This window comes from Harpia harpyja, chromosome 6 (assembly GCF_026419915.1).
Source record: "Harpia harpyja isolate bHarHar1 chromosome 6, bHarHar1 primary haplotype, whole genome shotgun sequence".
Classification (NCBI taxonomy): Eukaryota; Metazoa; Chordata; class Aves; order Accipitriformes; family Accipitridae; genus Harpia; species Harpia harpyja.
The window spans coordinates 1,030,624-1,058,134 of NC_068945.1; the positions used below are offsets into that span (position 1 = coordinate 1,030,624).

At 38.4% G+C, this 27,511-nt stretch overlaps 1 protein-coding gene across 4 annotated transcripts in view; it reads right to left on the reverse strand.

The window, feature by feature from the left end:
* Positions 1 to 27,511, reverse strand: part of SCUBE1 (signal peptide, CUB domain and EGF like domain containing 1) — a 217,630-nt gene that overhangs the window by 178,219 nt on the left and 11,900 nt on the right. For all 4 annotated transcript variants that reach the window (XM_052790181.1, XM_052790180.1, XM_052790179.1 and 1 more), the window contains exon 3: positions 5,719 to 5,847. In XM_052790181.1, coding sequence (XP_052646141.1) covers positions 5,719 to 5,847 — 129 coding nt within the window. The remainder of the gene's footprint in view (positions 1 to 5,718; positions 5,848 to 27,511) is intronic.

A 27,511-nucleotide genomic window follows, 5' to 3' on the forward strand; every position in this document is an offset into this window, starting at 1 on the left:
GCGAAACAAGGCTCTCTGCTTTCTGATCCGAATAGTCACGGCACTATCTTCCAAATTCTATTTGCAGATGCTGAATAAATTTGTAAGACTTAGGCAGGAATACCAGCAAGAACTGCTTTCAGCAAGGTTTCTAGCAAGCTTTTTGTGCATAAATCCCAAGGATTAATAATCCAGGATAAGCTTCAGAACTCTCTTCTTTAGTGATGCTTCAGACCAACACAGCCCATAATACTCTCCCAGGAAGCTTACATTTTTATACAGCAGGAGAGAGATTAATGTAAGATAATGGTACTCCACATGAGAGTCCTTCAGGAGAAAGGAAAAATAATTCAACACTCTTTCTGAATTTCCCAGATGGAGTAACCAAATACTATCACACTACCTCATTCACTTCTGTGGGTTTACAAAAAAAACCCGGAAAAATCTAATTCTTCACAGCAGCCTTTTTTGGATTTGATGACTCTTGCATCTTCTTTTTCATCTTGTCTTCCCTAGAAGAAAACTATACCTTTTCTTTCATTCTTCTGGCATTAGCCATGGCATTAGCCATGTTAGACTTCATGATCCTTATGGGTCCCTTCCAACCGGCGATATTCTATGATTCTATGTTTTCTAGATCACTCATTATTCTCACTGCTCTCTTTTGGCTTCATCCAAGTGCAATGCCCTAACTGAACAGTCCGCCACCAGCTGAAGCCTTACTGCTGCTAAAGGAGCAGAGGGTTTCTTACCATATGACAATTCCTATCCCAACAGCTTAAAAGTAAACTAAAAAACCCCAGAAAATTCTTTTTTACCCTCGTGGGTACATTCTGGGGTCACCATACTGGCAGCTATGCCAAGCTCACCTGAAATTCTCCCTGAAAAGGAAGACAAATTCGCAAGCCTTCTCTATGGCATCCCCAATCATCACGTATCTCACTTTGTATAACACCCAGGCTTACACCACCAGGCTCAATCTACCTCCTCTGCTATCTGGCTTACTGAAAGCCTCCATGAGGACACAGAGACAAAGTATACCCAACTGCCAAAGAGGCCTCAAATCAATAATGCACTTACACATATGCAAAAGTCCAGTCTTCTTACTTAATATTAAACCAAGAAATTTACAAAAACTAGGCAAATTAGGAACACCTTTAAGTGTCATGCTGAATCAGAGCAGGGAGTATATTCTGAATAACCAGTTTCAAAGGCATAAGTCTTATCCATTGATACTCTGTAGTACAGATGCACAGATTTTACCAGATATGTGAGAACAGACTGATTTACCACAAATGAGATGGGTAAAGTGTTTGGCACTAATAGGAAGGATGATCAGTTATGCCATAAACTCTCCTAAAGGCAAGACAGAATGAAAATTGATCGCATGCCTCAACATGTGAAAGGCACAAAGAAAGAAAAATCAATTTATCAGTAGGAACATGGAGAAAAAATGATCAAACAGGAAAGAACATCTGGACCAGTGAGCTAATTGCTTATAAAAAAACCCCAGACTGGTATTTCACATATGAGAAGGGAAAACATATTTCATGACTGGTTTCAAATGAAGGATAAAGAAAACCTATTGCATGAGACCAAATATTAGTCTTGCATCCACTGAGCAGAATTTAGAGCAATTTTGAGAAAGAACTACTACTATTTCAAGTGATTACAGTGCTAAAATAAATTAATTTTAGCCAGACAAGGATATCATCATAGTTTGAATTCCCTATGGCGTCATTTCATGTTATATTTGAGAAATTCCTCAATAAAAATGTCAAATAGAGAGCGAGTCGAGTTCTCCCGAGGACAGTTTTGGACATTTTCCAGTACAAATTTTAACCATGAATTCTTAACCAAACATCTCCTCCCAACAAATAAATAAGTAAGAAACTTCACTTGATTAGAAAGAAAGAAATGTTGAAGCAAGAATTCAGGAAAAAACACTTAACCTGTCAACTGCATCTGATCTAATTAGTTGTGAATACTCCAAGTTTGCTTTTATAAAGAAGATTTTAATCATCTTGCTATACTGACGTTACTAGAAAGACATCCAGTGAAGGTTTAAAAAGGAATGTAAAACCTGACAAGAAGAGATGGCTTAAGATTTTGCATAGACTTCAGTCAAGCGTGAGATGCAGAAATCCTAATGTAACGGTCTTGTCCATTACAACCTGTTTCCTACAAGGCCCACAGGACTATCAGTGAACTATCATGGGGTCCCATCCCTAGACCTTCTATCTAAAATCACTAGACAAAGATTTTTGGTGATATGTGTGATAAAATGTGGACCAAGTCACTGAGGGAGTAATTCAGCTGTCTAAACATCAGAGTCAGATGCCATTTTAGATTCCTAATATTATTCCATCTAGCTTCCATCTCACACTCCAGATCTACTCCTGTAGATCTCTGGACTCAATGATTCTCATGGCTCCCCTCCAGCTTGAGATAGTCTACGACTCTATGATCTCACACATCTGCCAGCTCCAGGGTGTTCTCACTGTCACGAGGCTCCTGTGTTTAGGCAGTCAAATCGCCCCCAAAGAGTTCTTGCTGCCTGGCTCCCTATGTGCTGACAAAATGGACCCCGACAGTAATGCCTGGAAGGCCAATGGATGGGGGAGAGGGAGGAATAGTGTAGTCTGATGTTGGGTCACTCCTAGCAAATCTTCTGTCCAAGCACATACACATCCACGGTGCTATATGAGAAGATAGTTCAGGAAGGGTTTTCAAAATCAACCTACTGCGAGTTTTATAGGCTCATCTACAAATTCCATGGAAATTACATAATTCTATACAAGATCCACTACAGCCCTACTTAATGTGAACACAGACAATTTCAGCATGCTAATCAAACATTACATGCCTTTTCTAAGAGGAACATAAACTTGATACATGGAATATATGATATGGTACCTAACTAGCAATCCTCATTTGACAGTTCTCTGAAGTCCTACAGAGGCTGGGGGAGCGGAGTGGGGGGGTGTGAGGAGAGGAAAAAGATATGTCAGTAGAAGAATGTATTGAAAGGTGAAAAACGTTCTCACTAATCTTGTGAAGAGTTCTTTGTCTCCTTAAAATCCATGAAAAGTAAGTGGTTTCTCAAAAAGCAAGAACAGGTAGAAACCAGTGGACTTATCAAAACTTTAATTACTTTCAATACCTAATTTCCTCAGGGGAAAAAAAAAAAAATCTTTGGAATAAATTTATCAAGTTTTACATGCTGGGAAAATTTTCCAAAAGGTTGTATGTGCAAATACAGGGTTTGTTTTTTATTTGAGACCTCACTGCATCCTCTTAAAAACAGCCAACTGCATTTACACACTTCTGGCAATGTAAGTGAAGGGAAATACAACTACTCCAGAAGGGAAAAGACTGTAACATCCCCCTTTTTAAAACTGATACTCTGCTAATGGGCACAAAGAAGCTATCCCAGCAGTCAGTATAACTGATAATACCAGCAACCAGCTAGGGACCAAATGATGACAGAGAAATGAAGTTCTGTCTTTCCTAGCAATGGTGTCCCAAATCTGAGTTAGCACACAACGGGCAGTCATAGCAAGATCTGCATGGCCGCTGTCCGCATTAAAAACTTCAGTCTGAGACCTTACAACCAGACACTTTCATCCTCAGTAAACCCACTCAAATTTTAAGGAAGGGAGAAAGAGGGATGTGCCTTGATGCCCTTTTCAGTGCCTCTAAGTAAAAGCAGCTATTTTACTGAGACATATCAAAGACCATTCATTAGTTGCAAATACTCAATCTGCGTTTGAGGAACAGAAACTTCCCCAGTCCATGGTTTCAAAATTAGAAAGGCAGCTGTGACCTCTTTTAGCGTCCTGAAGTTGCACACTGGGAGAAAGAGAGCCCTTTGCTATTATTCCCACTCATCTGTTCACTGAACCTGTTCTAGAAGCAACACGGTTCCTAACACTTTTGGGGTAACACAAAAAGTCAGCTCAGAGTAGACCATGAATATGGGTAGACACTGATTCTAAAAAAACTGAAAGATCTCTTGGCAAGCTTTGGATCAATACTTTCAACTGTAGCTACCTGTTTATATTATTGTAGGCCTTTTTTTTTTTCCCCCAAAACCCCCAAGTGGCTGAATAGAAATTAATGAAAAGAAAATTAGAAATTTGGCTGTGTAGATCCAGCCTGTACGTTTCATAACCAGAGAGCAACAACACAGACAGCAGGGGTCCAAAAAAATCCCACAGATCTCCTGAACCTTCATCAGGTCACTCCTTTTGCCGTTCATACTTGCTAACCTACTTTTCCCTACTACTATGGGAATCATTTGGAAACAAAGTTGAAAATAGCAAGCTGTTTGGAAAAACGTACAGACACAGTTATTTGAATTCCAAATAGCTGAACTATTTGATTATGTTTGTGTCCTGTTTTATTAAGAGATATTTATGAACATTAGTATAAGTAGAGTTTTTCTTTCTTTTTTAAATGAATGGCTGGTGGCTCTTTGTATAAGAAATACCTCTTGCACAATCAATCATTTGACCATCTCAGGTTGAGGCAAATAAATCTATTTAGTCTGTTCTATCAAATGAAATTTGGACGTTTGAGTCAAAAGCCTGTCAATGGTCAGGATATACAATCCATCTGAACAAATATTACTCACTTTGAAAATGAACACAGTAGGAAATACATCTACTGAAAGGCTAACCAAATCCTTGCTCAGAAATTCTAGTTGTTCCATAGATTCAGTGAGTGCAGACTGGTTTTACTATAGACTTTATTATTTCTGGTTCACTACCTGATTTCTTGACTTCTATTGCAAAGAATCTCAGTTTTTACCAAGTAAAGGTGCTGCATGATACAGAAGAAAATACCTGCTTTCCACACTGTTTTATAAACATCACCTTGAAATGAATTTGGGACTGTACTAAACACTGGCCATTGCATTTATATGGGGAATATTGAGAAAGATAGTCCCTAGGCACTAGGATTTAGCTAAAATGACTACCAGGTAAGCAGGTATGGGAAACTTGACATAGCAGTCAAAGTTTATTTCCAGGGAACTGGTGTGAAGAAATTTCAAAACAAAACATATACTTTTTTAGCTTACAGGGTAAACCCAACCTATTTAAACCAGAGCAATGGACATGAATCAGAAAAACAGATCCCCAAATTCTCAGACTGCTGAAGCAATTAAGATCCTGCTCTGAACATGGTTTTGTACAGTTAGTGGACTGTGTCCCTCCCCTTTGTAAATAGCTATTACTGGTAGCTGTTTCTTCTGCCCTGTTTTATTGTCCAAGTATTCCTTCATCACACTTGCACTTTAACATTCTGTGATTTATGTTCATACAGCATATCCTAGAACTATGTTACCCTAAAAGGGACAAAAGGGGAGGGGGAGCTCTAAAGATATGACTGGAATTACAAAAGTTGGAAGAAACAGACAAAATATATTTAAGTGGATGGGACAGATTAGTTTTCCTAAAAAGAAGCCCAAACATCCAGCACAAGCTTTGGAGGTTGGGTTTTTTTAGCAATGTTACAGATGGGCAAACTGATTTGAATATGTTAGGATTAAGAGTGCCAACTTTAAGGGTCTGGTCTAAACTACACTGGAGTCAACGGACAGGTTTGAACTTACTCAGTGTGATCTGGATCAAGTCTTTACTGAAAACATACCAGATGACAAAACGCAGCCAAGCAGATCAGGCCTTCTTACCACAGCCATGAAACGAAAATTTCTTGCCAGCGTTCACTACTTACCAAGACAGTTGTGGCCATCATGGGCTAACATGAACCCATCATAGCATGTACACCTGTAGTTGCCTGGAATGTTGATACACTCATGGACACAACCCCCATTGTAGAAGTCATTTTCACACTCGTCGATATCTAAAACACAAGAGGAGGAAAAAGAAGCTTTTGTAAAAAAAGAATACTAAGAATACAGAAAAATTTCTCCAGCTGAGCATGGTCTTCGAATAAATGCATGTTCCTAAGCTTTCTATATACTCATATTGCATATTTCATCCAATAGATGGCTCAGGGAATTACTGACTGAATATATCAGGGTCATATAAGACTGAAAAGCAGCAAGCCAATGTATAGAACACTCCTTCCCAAAATAATTGTAGTATCATCACAGTAAACAATGATAAGTTGTCAAAAATTAAAAAGAAACACCTGATTTTGGTACATTTTTTATGTTTAAAATGTAGGTTTTGGGTTTTGTCTTTAAAATAATCAAGCAGACAATGAGTTAAACCTTTGAATTTGTTGTAACAAACAACTACATGAAACATGCTATTAATATGGCATAAGACAAGAGAAAAGTATGCCTTGTTTAACAAAAAATTGTATTCTCAGAACAAGGAAGATCTGGTATATTCCTGACAATACATAAGGCTGTAGTTTGATCCAATAAACCTTGAAAAATGCCATTTCTGAAAAAGCTGTCACAGTCCACTGAGCTCTATGAAGTTACAATTGATAACTTGGTACAGTTTTGTTTGTGTCTTCCCCCCCCCCAAAAAAATTAAGTCCTACTATCATTTTCTGTATTAATTCATGTACTGCAACAACAACAAAAAGTCCAACATTTTATTCTTAGAAGGTATGCTAGAATTATTTTTTTTTTTTTGTACATTGGCCTGTATCTGAAAGAGTACCATGATAAGAGAGATGCATTCTGCTTCAACTACAAACAATCCCATTATGATCTTCCCTCCCTCATACAAAAAATCACTTCTTCACTCATTCTAGAAAGTGCAAACTTTCTTCTTTTTACAGACTGTATCTTGTCTTATACATAGAATGTCAGCATCACAGTCACTGCTGCAAATCATTCAGTGGTACACATCAACCAACTAAAAATACACAAATAATTATAGACAGCCTCATAGCTTGTGAACTATCAGCTCTAAATCTGTTGTGTGCTAGACCAAAAACCCCAGCTACTGTCCCTAAGCTAGACAGTGCATGATAAATGGATAAAGTAATCTTTTTAGAAAATCACCTGTTAGTACATCAGAGCTACCCTGGCTGTACATTTCAATCATGCCTTCCACTGCAGAGGTGGTTGAAATATTTCTGAATTAAGGTTCATGTTCACGCAGCCTTTTTTTTTTTTTCTTTTTCTTTTCTTTTTTTTTTTTTTACTTTTAAAAGTACTCCAGGAAAAGCTTTGCTACCTGGTATCACACCCAGCCACAACCCCAAGACAGCAAGGTAGTTTGTTAAAACCAGATTCTTCTGAAAAGCCAGCTCTGACTCAGTCACTCAATGCTTTCAGCATTTCTGGCCCTTGGATTGAGTTTGGCTAGGTTTGTCCTTCCTTGCACAATCCTCTGAGAAGCTGAATCTGTCAAGAGCAGGGACAGGCTTCTCCCAAGTTTTTTTGCAAAGCCTTCCCCCTCAGGTCAGCCCCTCCCAGAAACCTACCTTAAACTCAGAACAGCCCAGGTCTCCATCTACTTCCCTCCAACAGCTCTGAAGCTCCCCTTCTACAATCTCCTCAGCAGTTTGAAATGGGAATTACAAATTTGGCTTTATCTGCAAAACTGGTTAGCTTTTTTGTAACTCAGCATTCAGCACCACAAAAATACTAGAAATAAGCTGGAGAAAGGATCTTCCTAACAAAAATACAACCTGCTGCTTAAAGGTAAACTTCCTAGTCTTTCAACCACTGCTCTGTTTCAGAAAGTTCCCATCCTTTACTAACAATTTCCATCCATCAGTTGTACAAGTGCCGAGTTAGCACAGCCTGTGGATGTGCTCTACTTTCTGGAGTCTAGTATGACAACAAAAAGATACGTCTGTGATTTTTCCTGAAAACAATAACCAACAAGTCAATTACTGCATATTGGACTCATTCCAAACACACCTGCAGCATGGCAGTGCAAAGTCCCAGAAAAGCCGCTCTCCTTTATTTACAGCCCAGCGTGCTTGGGTGCATATTGCCAAAGCTCACCAGTGAGGTTTCCACTTAGCAGATATTTGCAGCTTCCATAACCATTCATGAATACTTCCAGAAACTTCCTAACATTCTCAGGCTACAGGGACAAAAATAGAGCTCTACAGTAATGCCATGTTTTAACAGGCCAAGTCAATAATCAAAAAGCACATAACTTGATTTTGATGTCAGGTGTGTCGGGCGTTCCTTCAGGACACTCAGGAAAAATGGTAACTTCATTTTAAGATGTGTTCTTAACTTTATCCAGCACTGAGTGTCATGGTTTAACCCCAGCCAGCAACCAAGCACCACACAGCTGCTTGCTCACCTCCCTCCCAGTGGGATGGGGGAGAGAATCAGAAGGGTAAAAGTGACAAAACTCACAGGCTGAGATAAAGACAGTTTAAGAGGTAAAGCAAAAGCCACACGCGCAAGCAAAGCAAAACAAAACAAGGAATTCATTCACTAGTTCCCATCAGCAGGCAGGTGTTCAGCCATCTCCAGGAAAGCAGGGCTCCATCACGCATAACAGTTACTTGGGAAGACAAAACGCCGTAACTCTGAACGTCCCCCCTTCTTTCTTCTTCCCCCAGCTTTATATACTGAGCATGACATCACACGGTATGGAATACCCCTTTGGCCAGTTTGGGTCAGCTGTCCCAGCTCTGTCCCCTTCCAACTTCTCATGCCCCTCCAGCTTTCTTGCTAGCTGGGCATGAGAAGCTGAAAAATCCTTGACTTACTATAAATACTACTTAGCAACAACTAAAAACACCAGTGTGTTATCAACATTGTTCTCATACTAAATCCAAAACATAACACTATACCAGCTACTATAAAGAAAATTAACTCTATCCCAGCCAAAACCAGGACACCGAGTTTCTTCATAAGAGGGAACTCAGAAGAAAGTTTTATCAGTTGTTATGTTATTCAGCATCAGACTGCCTAGGGCTGATCAATTAATTCCCTTTTTTCAAACAATTAATCAAATAGGACTATTTGCTTAAATAAGTGATGGCAGAGCCTTCAAAAGGCACAAAAATCAAAGAACTGTGAAGCCTGTTGAATGTCTACCCCTTATATAACACTTATTTCTAAAAAACTGTATTGTGATTAGCAGCGCAAGGTGCTGATGTAATACAAATACTTAAGTTCCAGAAAGGGTAATCTAACAGATACATACACCAGGAAAATAACAAAAGGAACAGATTCTTTTCATCTTTCTCTCTCAAGCAGTTCCAGTTACATTAAATTTTGCAAAAGGATTAGAAGATTACTTCTCCCTTTTGGACCCCAGGAGCTGTACAAAACTAGGAGTGGAGCCAAACATTCTACCTATTTTTAAGAGCCATGTTGTGGGGTTTTTAGTGTTTCTTTCCCCTCCAAAACCACACTGCTTTTTAAGAGACTTCACCTGGCGGGCTGACTGGAACTTCTATCTCCAGTATTGCTAGTAAAACACCAAGGGGATAAGACTGGTGAATTTAACACTTTATTTTTTAAAACAAAAACAAACAAACAAAAACCCCACCAAAAGCATGCACAAAGTGTGCAAAATCCAAATGTTGAACTTTTTTCAAGCTCCAGCTGCATCAAGAGAAAAGCAGACAACGTGCCTGCAAACCATGCAAACACCACCCCATCTTTTCTTCTCATGTATCTGGAGAAGGACATTCACTGAAGCATTCTTTAAAGGAATTCCTAAACAACTGTAATTTATGGGCAGAATATTACATCTGATATGGCAGGATATGGCTTCCTTAGTAAACTTAATATAGCGACAAAAGCAATCGGACTACATTCAAACACATAAAACCTGCAGGCTTGCTCTTAATTTTATCTATTGTAAAACTCAGAATTTGCAGGGGCCAGCTATGTTCATTTCCTTTTCGTTAGGTCATATCCTATTATTCTTTTTTTCCTGTAATTGATAGAATTGGGTGTTAATCAAACTCTTGACTCCAAACACCTCTAACTCAGAAAGTTAACTCTTCCCACTAATTTTGTAGCTTCAAGTTTTGTCCTTAACATTTTTAGTGTTTTATCACTTAATACTGTCTTTCACCATGAATGAATTAATGTAACACAAAAATGAAACAAGAGAAACACAGAAATGTTGCAATCGAACCACAGAATTGCTGTGCTGGATGCAGGTGCGTATACCATTGAATTAGCAAGGTTTACCGCAATCTAGCTCTCAATGGGAAACCTAAAGTTTTACCTAAACTGGCAAAATATTTACAAAGTTTTCACTCCAGTAAATTCTGGCTGTGCTGACAGGCAATTCTTGGAGAGTTTAGTGAAGAAAAGACCTTAAAAAAGTATTGTAATTTCCTCTCTAAGAGGAATTCATTTCATATGGGTATTACAATGGCAGCAATTATAGGAGCCCTGGAAAAAAATTAAATGCACCAAAATGATTAAGAAGGCATAGGGCCATTTATAATAATGACATAGTCTGCCAAGAACCTGTTTGGGCTTACTGTGTTCAAATGAGACAGCAACTCCCAATGCCAGAGGTGGGTGTAAGCAACCACATCCTCAGGTGTTGGCGAGATAGTTTTGACCATCTCTTTCTGGAACTGGTTTGGGAAATCTCCAAAATCCACTGCTTCTTTCAAATGTTTTAAAGGAAAAAAATTATCAGGAAAAAAAGAGATAAAAAGAAGCTTGTTTACTTGGGTATACTAGTAACTGTACTGGTTCAGCTATTTGCCAAGGCGAAAGAAGCTTGGAAACTACATCATAATTCCTTCTGTAAAGCAAAGGTGAATCTTTTTGTTATAGCCTGGAAATAACTCTCTTTCAGCAGCCCTAGGGAACACAGCACTGCGATGCTCTGTTGTTGTCCTCCTCAATGAGCAGAGGTGTTATTTAAAGAGTACATACTGGATGAGACTACAATTATTATATAAGCATCCAAGAACTTTTAAAAAAAACCTAGGCAAGTATCCGAGAAAATCCAAGCATTTGTTACCATGAGGAAGTGCTGTAATTTACAATCACTGTATTTCAGTTATAGAAAAAGAATTTTAAGTCGTCTTCTTTAAGTGACCTAATTCTTTTTAGTCTGAGGGGACCTGTATCTACCTTATACATACTGGGGTTGATTCTTCTTTCATTATTACTGGTGAAACTGACACTATCCCAGAAATTTGTTTCATTTGTGCATTCTGCAGCAAAGGGATGGCACTCTCAGAAGTCTCACAAGGCCACCCTACAGAGAAGCAGCTCTTCCAGGAGCACATACAACTTGGCTAAGAAATGTTCAAAATAAAACAAGAATCAATCTCTGGAGATAATTTAGTAAACACAAATTTCAATTGATTTTGAAAGGAATAATTTATGTGCTTGGACATTTGAAAATAAATAGCCAAAGGAAGCTGTCTGTCCACATCAATTTCTTCTAATTTAGAGAACCAAACCCAAAACTTGGCACACAGGTATATTATGCAGATGTGGAATATTTCCTAAAGGAGCTGGATCCATAAAATAGCTAGAAAAATAAATATTAAAGTCTTTGTAAGTGTATCTTGATGGATAAATCCACATTTTTTTTGGTATCTGGTGAGAAAAATATTTTGGTGTTCATCTTTATCTATTTATCTAGCGACTTTAAACAAAATACTGCCAAAGAGGCATTATGCAGACAGTAAATAACATTGTCCTTACAAACTTGCCAGCAAAGAAACTGTTTTTACCTTCCTGCTCCATGAGAGGTTGCTGCTAGCCCCCTACAGAGGAGAAAGCATACCACTTGCAGAATTCTCTATTATCAGTAGTCTTCTGCTAAAAAAAAGTCATATTACAGTTCTGCAGTTGTAGCATGTGGCCTGCTTATCCAGAACTGGTATGCAGCAAAGGACATTGCAAAATGCTGGAACGCATATTTCCATGTAGTAATATTTTGCACTTTTATGGCTTCTCTCTTAAAAGGTTTCAAAAATTTTTACTGATTCTTAACTGAGTTTCGGTCACTGTTCCTCCTAGGACTAACGCACTATCCGCATTTCCACAGAAAAATACAGGAGAAAAGCCCCACCCTAGGTTCCAAATCCTACGCAGTTAAGAATAGAGCTACAGTATGAACAGAGCTGTCTTCATCACTGCATAGTTTTATGCAACCTTCATCTCAGATGCTTGGGAAAGAAGTGACCTTGTAATATGCAAAGGTAAAAAGCCCCGAGGTGAAATCCCAATCCTATAAAAGCCAAGAGGCATTTTTGCCATTGGCTTCATGAAGCCAGGAAGACGTTTCCTGGGACTCACAGCAAAGAGATACGCGAGATGGGATCAGCACTTAAATTTCTTGTTTCCGCTTCCAATTCAGAGCAAGCAGCACTTCACTTTTAAGGAAACAGGCAGAAATGAAATAACATGCACACTGACAAGAATACAAACAAGTTCAAGTCCTGGATCATAATCAGATCGGCATCTTATTCTTTTTAATGAATGGATTTGGGGACTGTAAAAGCCATTAAAATAAATAAAAACAACATGGGAATACTTAGATATACTCTGTTTCTTTGGCAGATTCTACGTTTAATATACTTTCAGCAGTTACACACACACACTGGATAACCTGAACCTAAGGTATTTGTATTTCTCATATCAAAATGCACTTTCCTTAAGAAGGGAACCAGCTCCAGAACTAAAGACCAGAAAAAAAGCTCACACATTGGTTAAAGACTGTTTTAGTTAAGTGCATGCCAAATTTGCCAAAAGTTCAGCTCTCTGGAAAGCGTTCAACCCAAGCAAGAATACTAAAGTGATTAGATTCTCAAGAGGAGTTTAGCATCAGCATATTTCCACATGCTCAAAGTTACATGAAGTCTGCACTCAGCTCTGCTCTTAAAATTTGCAAGAGCTGACCCAGCTACATGTATGAAGAATCAGCTGGGACAATGTTATCAATCCCACTCAACCTGACCTGCCGAAATACCGTTTCCCTCTGTGAGTTTTGTGATAGCAGAATTCGGCATCTACTCCAAGCCCAAATTTTATGAAGAAAATATTGACATATCAAGATTAATTAATTTTTTTTTTCTACTCCAAACAAAACCTTGACCTTCATCTCAGAGTGAAGTCTGTTTCTGAAAATCCCTTCCCAGGAAAAGCTTCGTAAGTCACTTTTTTGATAAGAGAAAGCAAATTAAAATCTATTATTTGTTACATCTGGTTCTTCCTGAGACACTTTATTTTTTGACTCATAAATGTTAACATCTTTATTCTTTAGATGCTGTGACCTTGGAAATGTTACAATCTAATGAATCAGAGGAACACACAGTGCAGTTTTTACAGCTTTCAAGTTGTCATGATATTTTCAAGATGCTTGTGCCCAAGAAAACTGTAAAATTTGATAGCCCTTAGGACTACTCTGAGAGCCAAGGTCAAGGGTGAGCAGGCTGGGAATAGGGTAAAATCAGAAAAAGCAGCCTGATGTTTCTCTGTGGAGAAAGGAAAAAGAACAGGTACAATAGATTGTTCAGCATGAGTTTTTTTCAGTGTAAAACCCTCAAGTGCCTTTCCACTATGGGTACTGCCCCTCCAATGTTTTTCCCATTAGTGCATCCACAAAGAAAAAAAAAATTCAATTTTACAACTTCCTTAAAAATGTCACAAACCCCTATTTTCCAGTATTAAACCAGCAATAAAATGAAAATGCCATGCCAACTTAGTGGAGATGATTTGGATGCAATCTGTGGTATTGTTGGGGTGTTTTTCTGTAAGCCATTTCATACAGTTTCCAGAAAACATCAAGTACTCTGTAGAAGTTTTATTTGTTTCCTTTTCTTCTGTGACAGCTGATCACAAAGTTCTTCATGCTTTATATCCTGTTAAAGCACTTGTCTGAGAAAAGGGGGGGGAAAAGTGGAATACAAACCAAACTATGTAGAGGTATGTCCAGCTGGTTAAACAGCACATACATTTTTAAAGTGTGAACAGCTTCATATTTAGAAATATCTTGCCTAAAAACACTTAGGATGCATTTGGAAAGCAGATGAGACATTGTCCCATTTATCACTGGCTGTAGGATGGGACTTCTTTACTTTCTATTTGTTTAATATTTTTTTCTCTGACCACAATTATTATCTCCTAATTTTAGAGAAAGCACAGAGACACCTATTGCAGATCCTTATTTGTCCTGTATCTGAATTTGTCTCCTATTATTACACTGATCACAGCAAGCATGAATCAAATTGTCAAGTCGCAGAGTAAGGATGGCCTTATAAGAGTCACCTTCACTGCTCGGGAAAAAACAGACAAGCTTTCAGACACTCAAGTACTTCTCAAAGGAGGCAATGGAGTACATGAACTTCCGAGTTTATCAGCTGTAAAAAACGTAGGTGTGTTTAGCACTTGTTATTTTGCAAGTTTTAGTTAATGATCTTCAAATATTGTTTATCATACAAAGGGAGAATTAGAGAGTCCCATTTAAACACTCTAGTGGCTAGACAGTGGCAAGCACCCAATGCTGCAAGCAGAATTCAGCTGACCCAGCTCACATACTGTTAAATGAAACGAGGCAATAGATTGTGAAAATCCAAACTTTTTTGCAGTAGCTGAATGATTATATTTTACATTTTTGGTGAATGACCATCACATTCTTCATTCATTGATAAGAAATACTGTCTCTGGAGACACCCTTCCTTATATTTTCCTTAAATTCACCTTCCCTTCCTCAGTTTCCTGTCTCTGTTCTCTTTCCTGTACCTTTCCCTCCTTGCTTAAACTCCTAGTTCAAAGAGTTAGAAGAACATTTTTTAATGGCTGGACATTGATATGCCAATCAAACTGACAACAGACAAAAGAATCCACCCCTTTGATTCATTCTCTCAGGATGCCTCCAGTTTACTGCTTCAGTGTAGATGTATTTTGACAATAGAAAGTTATCACTGAAGTACAGGGGAATAAAAAATACTAAAAAAATATTAAAAAACGAACACAGAAACTGAAAGCTGAGATTCTGCATGCACTTGGTGCAATTTGCCAGCTGCCTAAATACTCTTTATGATGGCATACATAACACTCCAGGAGCAGGAATGGAGAGGATATCAAATATTAGGACCTTACAGAATTTTTGACTGCTTAATTGACAAGTCTACCACATTAACACTAGGTTTATATACTGTTTTTTACCTAGAGCACCTTTCGGGGGTCTAAAACCTTTGGGCAGCTACAGTCATTTATGGAAAAAAATAATTAAGCAGGGTTTTTTCCCTGGGGAACTATATATTTTATGTATTCATATATAAATTTTATATATTCATATATATATATATATATTCATATACCTGAATATTATCGCTATGTGACACTGGCCGTCTCAACCAGCACATTGGAAACTTATCTGGGACCATTCCAGCTCCATTCATGGTTTAACACAGTATTTTTCTAGATAAAACCAAAATTATTGTTATCCTGCATTATGCATCTTGAACCCTTGATTAGAGTTTGTTATGGTTTGACATTTTTCTTAATTGATATTTAAACAGATTGGCTGTAAGTTCTTTGAACTGCAAGTGAGATACCCAAATAAAGATGGATACCTGCAGAGCACATAACAGTTTTAGAGTCTGTCTTTATTTAGTAGCTGCCATGCCCGACAAGCTCAAGCAGAGAGATTTCCTGTTCACAAGCTGTTATGAATGTGGAACATGACATTTGACAGCATTTTTCCCACCACTTCTAAATCACAGCCATTTCCACCACAATTCCCTCTTTTAATATAACGGGAAATGTTTGATTCCACATCTAATTTTGCAAGTTCTGGAGATCTAATGGGAGAATACTTTTGTGTGCCTTACTGCCACAACTGGTGTGCATGCATCCTAATGATTATCACTTCTGTAAGTCATGGCAGGAGGTTATTCCTAGATCTTTAAATTGAAATATGCATCTAAAACCTTTGAGGGAGAAGTTTAAAACAGTGAAACTAGCTCACTGATACAGACATCATTCGCCTAATTTTTTTCCAGCCCCTGTAGGCATCTCCCTCATTCTCAGATTGGGTACCTCCAACCTTCCTTTGCATTTCATTTTTAAATTTCTGTCCATCGACAAAAGGAAACAATCCCAAGTGTCAATTCTGAAATAAATTTCCTTATTACCCATCAGTGGAATGAGTACTAACTTATTTTTTGTGGCCCTTCATGTGGGAGAACAGAAGGTGGCTATTCCTTCTTGTTCATTTCAGAATGAGATTTCTTGATATCATGTAGCATGTGCTTCATTAGTCCCTGGCAGATTAACACTACTTCAGTTTCAGGCTGAGACAGCTAAGGCCAAAACAGTATGAGAGGCTATACTGCAGTGGTTTTCAACCTTCTTGGATATGAGGAACGGTTATGTTTTCCAGCAGAGGTGCAAATCCTGGTATAGCAAATTTACGTCTTCTGACATCAGGCTTACCTTTTCAAACTATTTTTTCTACATGTGCTTTAGCAGTAGTCCTTGGGCTACTGCAGGCTCCTGGCTGAGAACGCTCTACTGCAGACTCCTGACTGAGGACAGCTCTGCTGTGCTGGTTAACCACTTGGGAAATATAATATAATTTATATCATGTAGGATTTGTAAAATGTAGGGCTTCCTGTCATCCTGCATTACTTGGTCAAACTTCCTACTTCATATGGGACACACATCAGACATTAATTTTACTAGCCTACAAAAACTCCCATGAGAGTACCATACAACTTATCTATCTATGAGCAGAGTAACTCTGCATTATGTACACTGTTGTGCACTGCCATGAGAAAATCATTGTACATACTCAAATGACCTGTTCAGGGCTGCCTTTCATTTCAACGTTTACTAAAGTCATGTCACTACTTCTAAACATGATACACAGGTGATCCATGGATTTGTGTCCCCTGACAATGCCGGATGGAATAGTTATGGAGCCCAAGAAACCAACTCTGCTTATTATTTTGTCACCTGTTACCCGAATGTAGATAAATTCATACAGTTCCTCAACAGCATCCTTTGCGCAGTGAAGGCCTCCCAGCATTTTGGTTTGCAGAGAACAGCAAAGAGCAGCCTGTAAGGACTGCCACTCTAAGTCCTTCACAAGTATGAAGACTGTAACTCCTCACCTATTAAACAGCAGCTGACTGGAGGATAACTTGGATTACCAAAGCACACATCCTTCTTTGTTTCAAGATCATTATGTTTATTTTTGCCGTAAATAGTTTTTCCAACTACAGAAGTGTTTATCTGGACTAGGAAGGTCCACATGATTGTAAAACAGCTATAACACACATGGAATGTACTGAAAAATGGGTCATTCATTAAAACTCAAGGAAATAAAAGTTTCTCACACCTCATGGTAATTAAGACTCCAGAGTAACTTCAGCAAGAGTAATATATTAATACCAGCATGTTGCCTAATTTCCAATATCAATCATTTTACATCCCACTTTTCTTATCCAGGCGATAGTACTGGGGATTTCATATTTTCCTTCTCTTTTCTATGGTGTTGTCCACTGAAAGTAAGTCTGCTTAAAAATTATTTCAGTGCTCCAGCCTAGACAAAGATGCATTATCTGTATATAATTTATGTTTTCAGGAGAGCGGTAAGTATTCATTTTTCTTATGAGTCCCTTGCAAAGCTGTGGGTACTTAGCATCTTTAGGAAACAAACTGAGTAAAATTAGTTGAGATGACCCTACATTTAAGAGAAATGTCTCCTTTATGAGCTTGATACATTTGCTTCAAAAAGATCTGAAAAGACTAAACTGAATAGAAATTAGATCAAAGATTTACAATAATTTTTTTTTAAATCTGAGATAGTCTTACAAAATGCTCCAACTCATTTTTGTCCAGCACCCTTCAGCTTTGTGCACTGTCTAGAAGGTAAAAAAGTTACTAGGCTACAGATTTTGTTACTATGTGAGAGCTGAAGATGATCAGTTCACATTTTGTTCCTCTAATGACAAATTCAACTTGTCACAGAATTGTGTTTCAGAATCTCAACTTTCAGTAAGTTAAACCTTATTAAACCTGTGATAATAAATATAATACCCTAAATGAGAGTGCACACAAAGCACTGTCTGAAACAGTTCACAGCTCAATCAGAAGTCAGTGGATTTGGGAACTGTATAATCATGAAATGTGGAATTACTTTCAAGATGCCAAAAAATTTGGCAATTTTGCTGCATAACTCAGAATTCTGGCACAGCCTCTCAGCATCTTAACAATTTTATCTCCACAATGTGTAAAGAACCTGCCATGTAATTTTGTTTGGGTGTACAGACTGAACATTTTCCATTCTTTGAAAGCATGGCCCTGGCCAGTATCAACAAGAAGCCCTAGATGCTGTTGTAGTAGACCAATGCAAGAGGGTTTTATTTTCAAATGAATATTACATTAATGTAATTTTTGGATTCAAGCTTTTCATTCCTGAAACAGGGAAACCTGTCCTACTGATACATGCTGACAATTCTAAAATTCTACTCACAAAGAGAGTTCATCAGTTACAATGTAGGCTCTCCTTAGTCTTCTAAAAAGCCATGCATAAATTGGTCTTGTGAGCCAGAGTTCTATCTATCACCAAAGACAAATAGTAATAGAGAAAAACTGAAAACCAGTGGTAAGCAGGCTTTGGTTTTTGACCTGTGGGTGTGTAACAGTTGTCCAGCAGAAACACAGATCTACGGATAGCGGACACCAGCATGGAACCCATCAGCTTTTCTATCATTATCCTTTAGAGACTCCTCAAAACATTGCGTGGACTCTTTGGCCACTAGAGAAGTAAGCAAGAGCAGGGACTCTCTGAACAGGAACTAATGAAGTTACACACTCCCCTTTGCCTGGCACGCAGGGGTAAGCATTAGATGAGACCAGGGCAGGCTGTACAAGCACCTATTTCATAGTGAGAAAAATCCAGGAAAAGCGGTAAGGATGAAATTTAAAATTCAAATGTGAAAACCACCATTGCTGACCTGAGAATCATCAAATATTTTCAATTATAAGCTCTGCTCACATCTGATGTTTGGACATGAAAGACAGATAGAGCAAACAGATACAGTCTTGGCTTTGCCAAGAAATTAGACATTTCTGCTCCAATGTTCAAATATCCTGTACTAGAAAGCACACACAGCTTCCAGCATTGTTAATGCTATTCAGTGAAAAAAGAATGAAACTGCAGATACGGAAATAGTAACATGGGCATTTGCTGAAAACTGAAGAGAGCTCATATTCATAGCCTGGAAATTTTCCTTCGGTAATTTTATGTAATTATATTTGTTTGTTACGTTGGAGAGAATGTTAGGTAAAGAGAACCAAAGAATGCCTACAACTTCTGTGCAGTATTCAAATAGTAATATGCATTTGACAGAATGCGCTTAGAAAGCAAAGGCAGTCTAATTGTACTGCCCTCCTTCCAATAGTAGAGGGATAAAAGTGGGTAAGTTTATATAAATATTTGTTTAGTCCTGTAGAGTTATTCCCAATACTCTCATTTAGATGATTTCTCATGAGATGCCTTTTACAGCGATGATATTTTATTATGCACAGATAAGCAAAACGCAGCAATCTCTTGGCTAAAGACTTCATTAACAACCCAATAAACAGTCTGTTTTTTTTTAAATTGGACAGTACATCCAATATAAAACTAGAGATTAGAGAAGTCACTTTTTGAAATATTCTTGATGAATTTCCCATATTTCTCCTTCCTCCTTCCCATCTTTCTAGACGATCCCTCTTTTAAGGCTGTATCTGGTGTATACTCATTGTATTTCTAAGATATATAAACAGTCTGGGAGAGAACACATTACAATATCCTTGGTTATCCATTGAAAACAGGGCACCAAGGCCTGACTAATTAACTCATCCATGACTAATACAGGACTTCACCCTCAGTAAAAGGCTCAATATGAAATAATAGTGTTATGGGTGTTCATCCATGGCACCTGGTTTAACAAGGTAACCATCTAAAGTTAGGTTAAACATCCAGGTCAAGCTTTTCAAAGTACCTATTCATTTTTCACAACTGACTTGAGATTCTCCTTAACAAAGTCTCATTTTCAGAAAAGTGGGAAGGCCAGTCATTCTGAAGATGTTGTTAGCTGCCAAGCCAAAAATTAATACTTGGTTTTGTAGGGTTTGGCCATGTAGGGAAACATGATGTGACACTCATAGTAAACAATAGTAGATGGGAGGCTGAAAAGAGACAGGTGTGTACGATTACCTGTTCCTGTACAGTTCTTTACCAGTGTACAGAGCATGGCTAATCACCTATCGACCAGCTGTGAGTTTTGCAGAACACCTCTAGAAGCAAACACACTAATTTTCCATTTCTATTCTGAAGATGCCATTAAACACAGTGATTTGAATGAAACTTCTGGCTCGACAAGTCTCTAAATCTCTAGCTGCATTCTTCCACGTCCCATTTTTTATAATCTACCCTAAGCATCCACTGTTCGCCACTGTCAGAGACTGCACATCAAGCTAGACAGATCTTTAGTCAAAATTGGTCTGGCCAGCTTACACACTTTTGATATTAAAAGATAAATACACATAGGTATGTAGCATAGGTAGGGACGAGAGTTCTTTGAACCCACTGTAAAAAGCCCTGATTTTACCTTCCTGTAATGGGTATAATTTAACAATCTTTGTATACTCCATCAGCATAGAACATACAACAAACTGGACAATAAGGAGAAATTCTAAAAAATGCTTAAGGGGTATTCCAAAGATCTGATGACTAAGCAAATGAGACTGACATTCAAGAAGGTCTGTCCATCTCTGTAACTCCCACAAGTGACTTTTCATAGAAGTTATTTCTAAAAGCACATAAAGGTCTAGCAGGCTTAGTGTAAAGGACTCTTAATGTGCATTTAGTTTCTGTAAGCAGGCAACTCGGCTACTGGAATTAAAAGCAATGCAATTTAAACAAAGGTATGACCACGCGGTCTAGCAGTGCTTCCTGAGTAGGACACACCAAGAAAAATCTTAAGACCGAGTTCTAAGAAAACACAATTTTTAAAAAATCAGCTTTTTCCTAAAATAAAGTTGTGGGGGGTTGTTTTGGTTTGGTTTTTTTTAACTATATGCCTGTGCTAGAGAGGTGGGGGCCCATTTTAAATTAAAGAATAAAAAATGTAAAACTGAGACTGGGAGGATGAATTTCATAATGATCAAATGATAATACGGCAACTTAAAAATCCCCTGTCCTGGTTAAATTCAAAGCACAATTAAGTACAGAATAGTTTCCATTAATTTCAATGGACTTTGAATCTCACAGCTGCAGGCTCTTTGGCCCAGATACACCTCATCCAACTTTACACGCTTACATTGTACATGTCCACATCTGTGTTAGAAAGAGATTGTTATTTTCAGGACATGATTTATCTGACCTATTTTTGTCTCCCATAATCCAAGGCGAACTACACTAAGGAATTTCCTATTTCTCTCCATCAACTATAAAGGGAAAGCAAGGCAAACAGCTTAAGTGTACTGATCTGTACTACTGAGATCCATATTCGGACAGATGAAATCCACCATTTGTCCTCTTCAGATACCCCTGAAATGAACAGACACTCTACCAGTATACCAAGTGCTCAATAGATAGAGCCAGGGCATCCCTCCCAATATAACAGACTTTATTTTTACTGGAAGTTAGGTCTCAGGAAGGCGTGCAACGTAAAGCCCATAATCAACTGTCTAAGCACAATCTAAATGTTAAACTAAATGAATTATAGGACGTGTTATTAATGGTTGTAATTGTATGCCTCATACACCAATTAATTGAAGTGACTGACAAGTGTTCACTTGAGGATAGAGAAATGCCAGAAGCTAATGTTTGTATTGATACACATGTTAATTTTGTAACTTGTGACCCCAGAAAACTTTCAAAACAAAGGGCAGCAACATGTTTTCAAATTACCACAGGAAAAGTAAAGTAATCCCACCCCCCACCAGCCAAACAATTTTACAGCCAGCAGAAGGCACAAAACCACATGGAGGAGATATTTTTAATTAAGTGCAATATATAGGAGAATAATGGTTACCCGTATTCAGTCTAAACAATTATAATCAAAAGGACCTTAGCATTTTAAAATAAGCCATTTAAGAAAGGCTTACTGTTTTAAACATAGGCTGTTTCCGATTATAAAGTAGAGCTTTTAATTAAGATTAGTAAGGCCTAATTCAACCTATAATTTGGTTCCTTTAGTTAGCAAATGTCTATTAAAACTGAGCAATTAAGGTTAAATGGGTTGAAGCATTTAAAGCACTCCCTCCTGTTTCAAATACTATAATAGAAAAAGACCATGTCAGTGACTAATTCAGACCAGAAGACATGTATTTCCCTTAAGTTTTATACTTCCTTGTTGATCATAAAGTTTACTAAAGAAGAATCCATGGGTAAACAAGATTTTCAGTGGAACATAACATTGTTATATGTTTGTATGTTACAGCTTACTGTGCATAATTAAAAACCCCCAAAATGAGATATGAATTTTGTAGTTTTATAAATACAGTATAAAGTTTGCTCCTATTATGGCTTTTCTCCCTTAATTTTACATAGTTCAGTAATAAAAGTATGTAGTAAACTGCTCAGTAGCATATTTCTCCCTTTTGATAGTTGTGTTCATACTTGGTGTAATGGTCTTAAGCGCATATGTTGTGTGTACTTCTGACAGGTAAAGGTAGAAGTATACTATGATTTGTATTACTTACATAAACCACCTTTCAAAGCACTCCCACCTCACCTGCCACTTCCCATTTTCACAGCTTCTCCAAAGACTGAAATTCTTCATGCTTGGTCTCATCTTTGAGATCAAGTTATTTTAGCAAGTTCAAGCAAAATGAGCTGAGCAAGCTTGAGGCCTGTATTTCTGAGGACATGACACACCCCCACACATACCTCTGCCCAGATGCGGTAGAGCCCTCATGCAGCAGGACCCTCTGTTAACACACCCAAACAGCAAACCTCTTGTACATTTTCTGGACTCTTCAGGACTCCCCACAAGCACACAAATCTTGCCTATATAAATCAGATAACGTGATCAAGACACCAGGCTGTCCTTTTCATTAAAGACGAGACTTACAGAATATGCTGTGCGTAAACAGGACGGTTCAGGTGGCTTCACAATTACAAACACTGGGACTTTCCTCAATGAATGGCAACATTAACAGAAACATGCTAGTCCTTCCAGAAAGCATCCCTTTCAGGCCTCCATCCCTTGAGTCCAGCCTCTTGCTAACTCAGGCAATTATATCATGTTATCCTACTCAGGATAAGGACTGATGTTGTCTTACCATTGCGGAGTAGGCTACAGCAACTGCCTGTTACCTTCCATACAGATCACCAAAATACTTGTCTTAAAAACACCTAAAAATTACCACCATTGCCTAATCATAACATCAATATTAATGGTAACGACTAAAGGCCTTTCAGAATAAGCAGTACAGCAACACATTCTAGTAACTCTGTTCTACTCGGATACAGGCCAACATGCAAATTTACAAGTTGGAATTCCTCAGGATACTTAAATATATTATAATGTTATACTATAAAAAAGGTTTTCTGAAGGAATGTGGGCACACACAGGTATTCATATATGCGTATGCACTCACTTTGTGCAACCAAGTCCAGTGAAAGCACTCGGAAATGTGCATTGGAAATTTTTGTATTAACTCAAAGTAAAATATGTCAATAAGCTGTTCTAGAAAATGGATGCAATTGCTGCTGTTATCCTGAATAGATTTGCGTGTATTCCTTATTCAGAATAAACACTAAAGCTTTTGGGTTTTGCTTCATAAGACCACATGTGATGCAGTCAACTGATTTTTTTTTTTTTATAATGCCATTCTCACACTTCCCTCAAGAAAAAGAATTTTAAAAAGATTTCAAAACATAAACAGTGAAAGGATGCAAAATGCCAGAAGCATAAAGAAGAGAAATCATTTTTATATAGGCTTAAAAGTGACTGTTAACATAAAACTTAAGTGACAACACCTTGGATTTTATCCATATCACAAAAAAAGTTGTTTCCTAGTCAACTGGAATGGTTAATCATACTATAAACAACAATTTAAGGGGGTTGTTTTCATTGTTAAAGGTTTTTGAGAGAACTGTAATAGAGAAGTTCTTCCATTCTGAAGCCATAATATCCTTAAATGTAAAACTGTGCGTACACAGAATAAGCTGCTTCCATTTTCACATAGTGAAACAATCTATACCTAATGAAACAGACTATACCCAACCTTCAGGTTTTTATTTCAGGAAAACAAGCTGAGGTTGTCTATTCCTGCCTTATACTCATTCCCTGGCTCACTCTTACAAGTCAAAACAGTCACAGGTCAGAGTAATTCCGGCAGTCCTCTTTCCCTGATTTACTCCTTGCACTCTGAATATGTCTACGCACTCCAGTCTGAACAGAGGTAAATTTGCTTTCCTAGGCATTCAAGCCAAGCAAAAGCCACAGGGTTCCACTTGTGTCTGCCCTCTAGTAGCCAAATAGTTCACAGTTAGCCTCCCTAGTGAAGCACTCTCATGGCTTTGGGTCAGTCTGCAACACAGGCCAAGCGAGACTGCCTTTCCCTGGCGTGCCCCTGCAGACAAAGCCACTATGACAGCCCTTGAGAAAACCCTGTCACAGTCAGAAGCAGGAGCAATCAGTTCGGAGCACCTGCCTTTCCAGTGTGTGGTATACCGAGACCAGTATTAAGATGAACTGTACCACTGTGCAAGCAATAATTGGGCTGGTTTAAGAGAAAAGTGGCGCATGGGGGGAAGGAGATGGAAAGAGGAACTTCGATCATATTCATCTTTAGACAGGTTGGAATGCATCAGAAAAATGGAAATTCCTAAATAAAGTCAGACTTTGGTGCTTTGTAGTTAGATAAAAATATAGGCATATCTCCAAGTCACAGTTTTTATGGAATCCTTTTCCAAGAAAGTTTAGCAAACAGAAAAGTGCGAAAAGAATAAAGGCACAACTCTACTCAGTAAAGACACTAACATCTCTAGAGGTAGGAAGTCAGATAACAAATTTCTCCTACCTACATGCTGCCAAACAATTTAGATGTGCATTACCTGTGCTCCCCACTCATCAAAGTAAACACCCACTTGCTTCAACCACTTTTTCACTGTAACAGGGAGACAACTTGCCTGAAAGTTTTGAATGTAGCCTCTGCTTCCAGATAATGAAATCAGAACGAAGGCACTTCAGTGTAGTTTCCCTCTGACAATAGCAAGAACTAGAATGCACAGCAGCTACATCCCGTAGTATTTTCAGCAATGGTACATCCAACAAGTAACTACTCCTGCAGTGGTTCCCATTCTCTGGTCTCTAAAGCACATTCTGCAGCAAAACCCTCACCCTGAGAACATTAGTAATCACCAAATCAGCATGATGCATCACTTTTTTTTTTTTTTCCAGTTAAATTTTTGATGTTCTGCAAGCACGATGCCTTGTTAAACATAAGGACTGACAGTGGTTCATGCAGTCCAAAGCACGGGAACAATGGTATGCAGAGTTTAGCAATCTCAAGCTGAGAGAGCAAATGAAAATTGGCTTTTATATTTCTGAGAGAACAGCTCATCTGCTTAATAAATTGATTATAGGAATCAGAATGATACGAAGGTCATTTTGTCTATTTAATATTTTTGTCTTTGGTGGCTGTACTGTAAAACATCATCAGTAGCTGTGAAAGCATGGTCTTGAATTTGGTATGTTATCTATGGGGCCTACAGCACCACACAAACTGCTCATGTAAGTTCAGGTCTAAAGCACCTGCAAGATGAAGGTCTTACATCAGCTTATTAAATGATCTAGACCTTTTTTTTTTTCCTATTCCTTAGTCACTGAGGGAAAAACTGTGATCTTGTACAGCTCCAGAGAAGGAGCACTGTAAAGTAAAATAAGACAATATCTTCAATTTAATAAAGCACTTAAACAGAATTACTTTAAAGGGTAACAACTTCTTAAGATTAAGCACATGCTCAAGTACTCTGATGAATCAAGGCATTTGAACAAAACAACTCTTCAAACTGTAATGTGACTGTATTCCTTTTGCTGAGCATCTTAAATGTGTAGAAAAGTCCTGAAATTTCAAGGGGGTCTGTCAGACCCTAACTTCAGTTTCTTATAACTCTGCCAAACATTTATGTATGGGCTAGTTTTCATGCAAGGTATCTGCTTTAAAGCAGGTCTTTTTTTCAGCTGAAATTTAAAACAAATATATACATACTAAAACAAACAAAGAAAAAAACCCAGAAAGTTGGCTTTTCTCTAAAGTGATTATATGGAAAATTCACTACTTTACTACATCTAAAAAATCTCCCCACATTACTTGACCAGATTTAATGTTCTCAGATTTTGTTTCCTGTAAGGAGGCGGGGAGCCACCTTTCAGTAGATTTCTTGGGACAGAAAAAGCTGGCCAAATTACAGCTGAAAATTCACCAAACAAAAAATAACCATTTAAAATATCATTGGGGAAAAAAAAAAATCACAATCAAATAAATTCTCAAGCTCAGCAGGCATCTGCTGAAATTTAGGTGGCTAAAGTTTCCAAAATGTCCTTCTTGGTTGGTGTTTTTTCAGCCTCAGGCTGTAGTTTCACAACACAATGGCTCCAGAAACTAAACCAGATGAGGAAATCTATTCACCTTGTCCACCACCACCTTCTCCCTGCCATGTGTTTCAGCCTCTATACCCCAGTTCATTGCCTTTTCAGTGCAGAACTGCTTATAGGGCCATGCTGTAATCCTTTGGTTTTTCTTCCACTTTTGGGAAGATAATTTCAGTGATATTCCTCCCAGTATAGCCCCACATCAATTGTCCCATTGCAACAAAAAAGCATGATCAAGCAAACAGGAACTTCCTAAATCAGTGCATTGAGGAAGTATTACTCCTTTTTCGACCAGACTGTACACACATTTCTCCTACAGCTTCCTGCCATACATCCTCCATCCCAGGGCTACCTGAGGCTTGGTCAAACCTGCCCTTTAGTCAAGGCTCTCCCAGCTGTCCTGGTCTAGAACGGGGTTGGACTAGTACCATGGGTAGAGAGACCATATCCATCATCCTCTTCCACAGGTACAGAGACTGTATGCACCATCCATGATTCCCATTACCTCCACAGTGTCCTAACAGCATCAGAGTCGATGCCACCTGGCTCAAATGCAGAGGACACAAAAGCCACATTAGTGGAGTTTATTTGGGCAAGGGTTAGGGAAGTAGCAGAAGGTCACATTCCCCAACTGCTCTGTCATCATCCAACCAGAGGCTCCCTGACCACGTCATGCATCAGCTTACGTTGTGCCTCAGAACAAAGAACGTGTATTTTGGTAGTGCAATGGCCACACATGAGGACAGTCCCCATAATCAATGGGAGCTGACAAATGATGGCAAACAGCCATGCAAAGATGTCTTTCCAGCCAGCCACGTGAGGAAAGATCCATGGGTCTGCAGGGGTGGCAACAGCGAGGAATGTGCTGAGGGACAGGTGAACTCTGAGCTGGTGGTGGGGGCCAGGAAAGAGGTGGAGAAAAAGGAAGAAGAAAGGAAAACTCAGAGCTGGTGGGAGCTGCTTTGACCTGAAGACAGAACTCAAGAGAAGGGACCGGTAAGGGGTCCTCAGAGCTTGCAGCTAC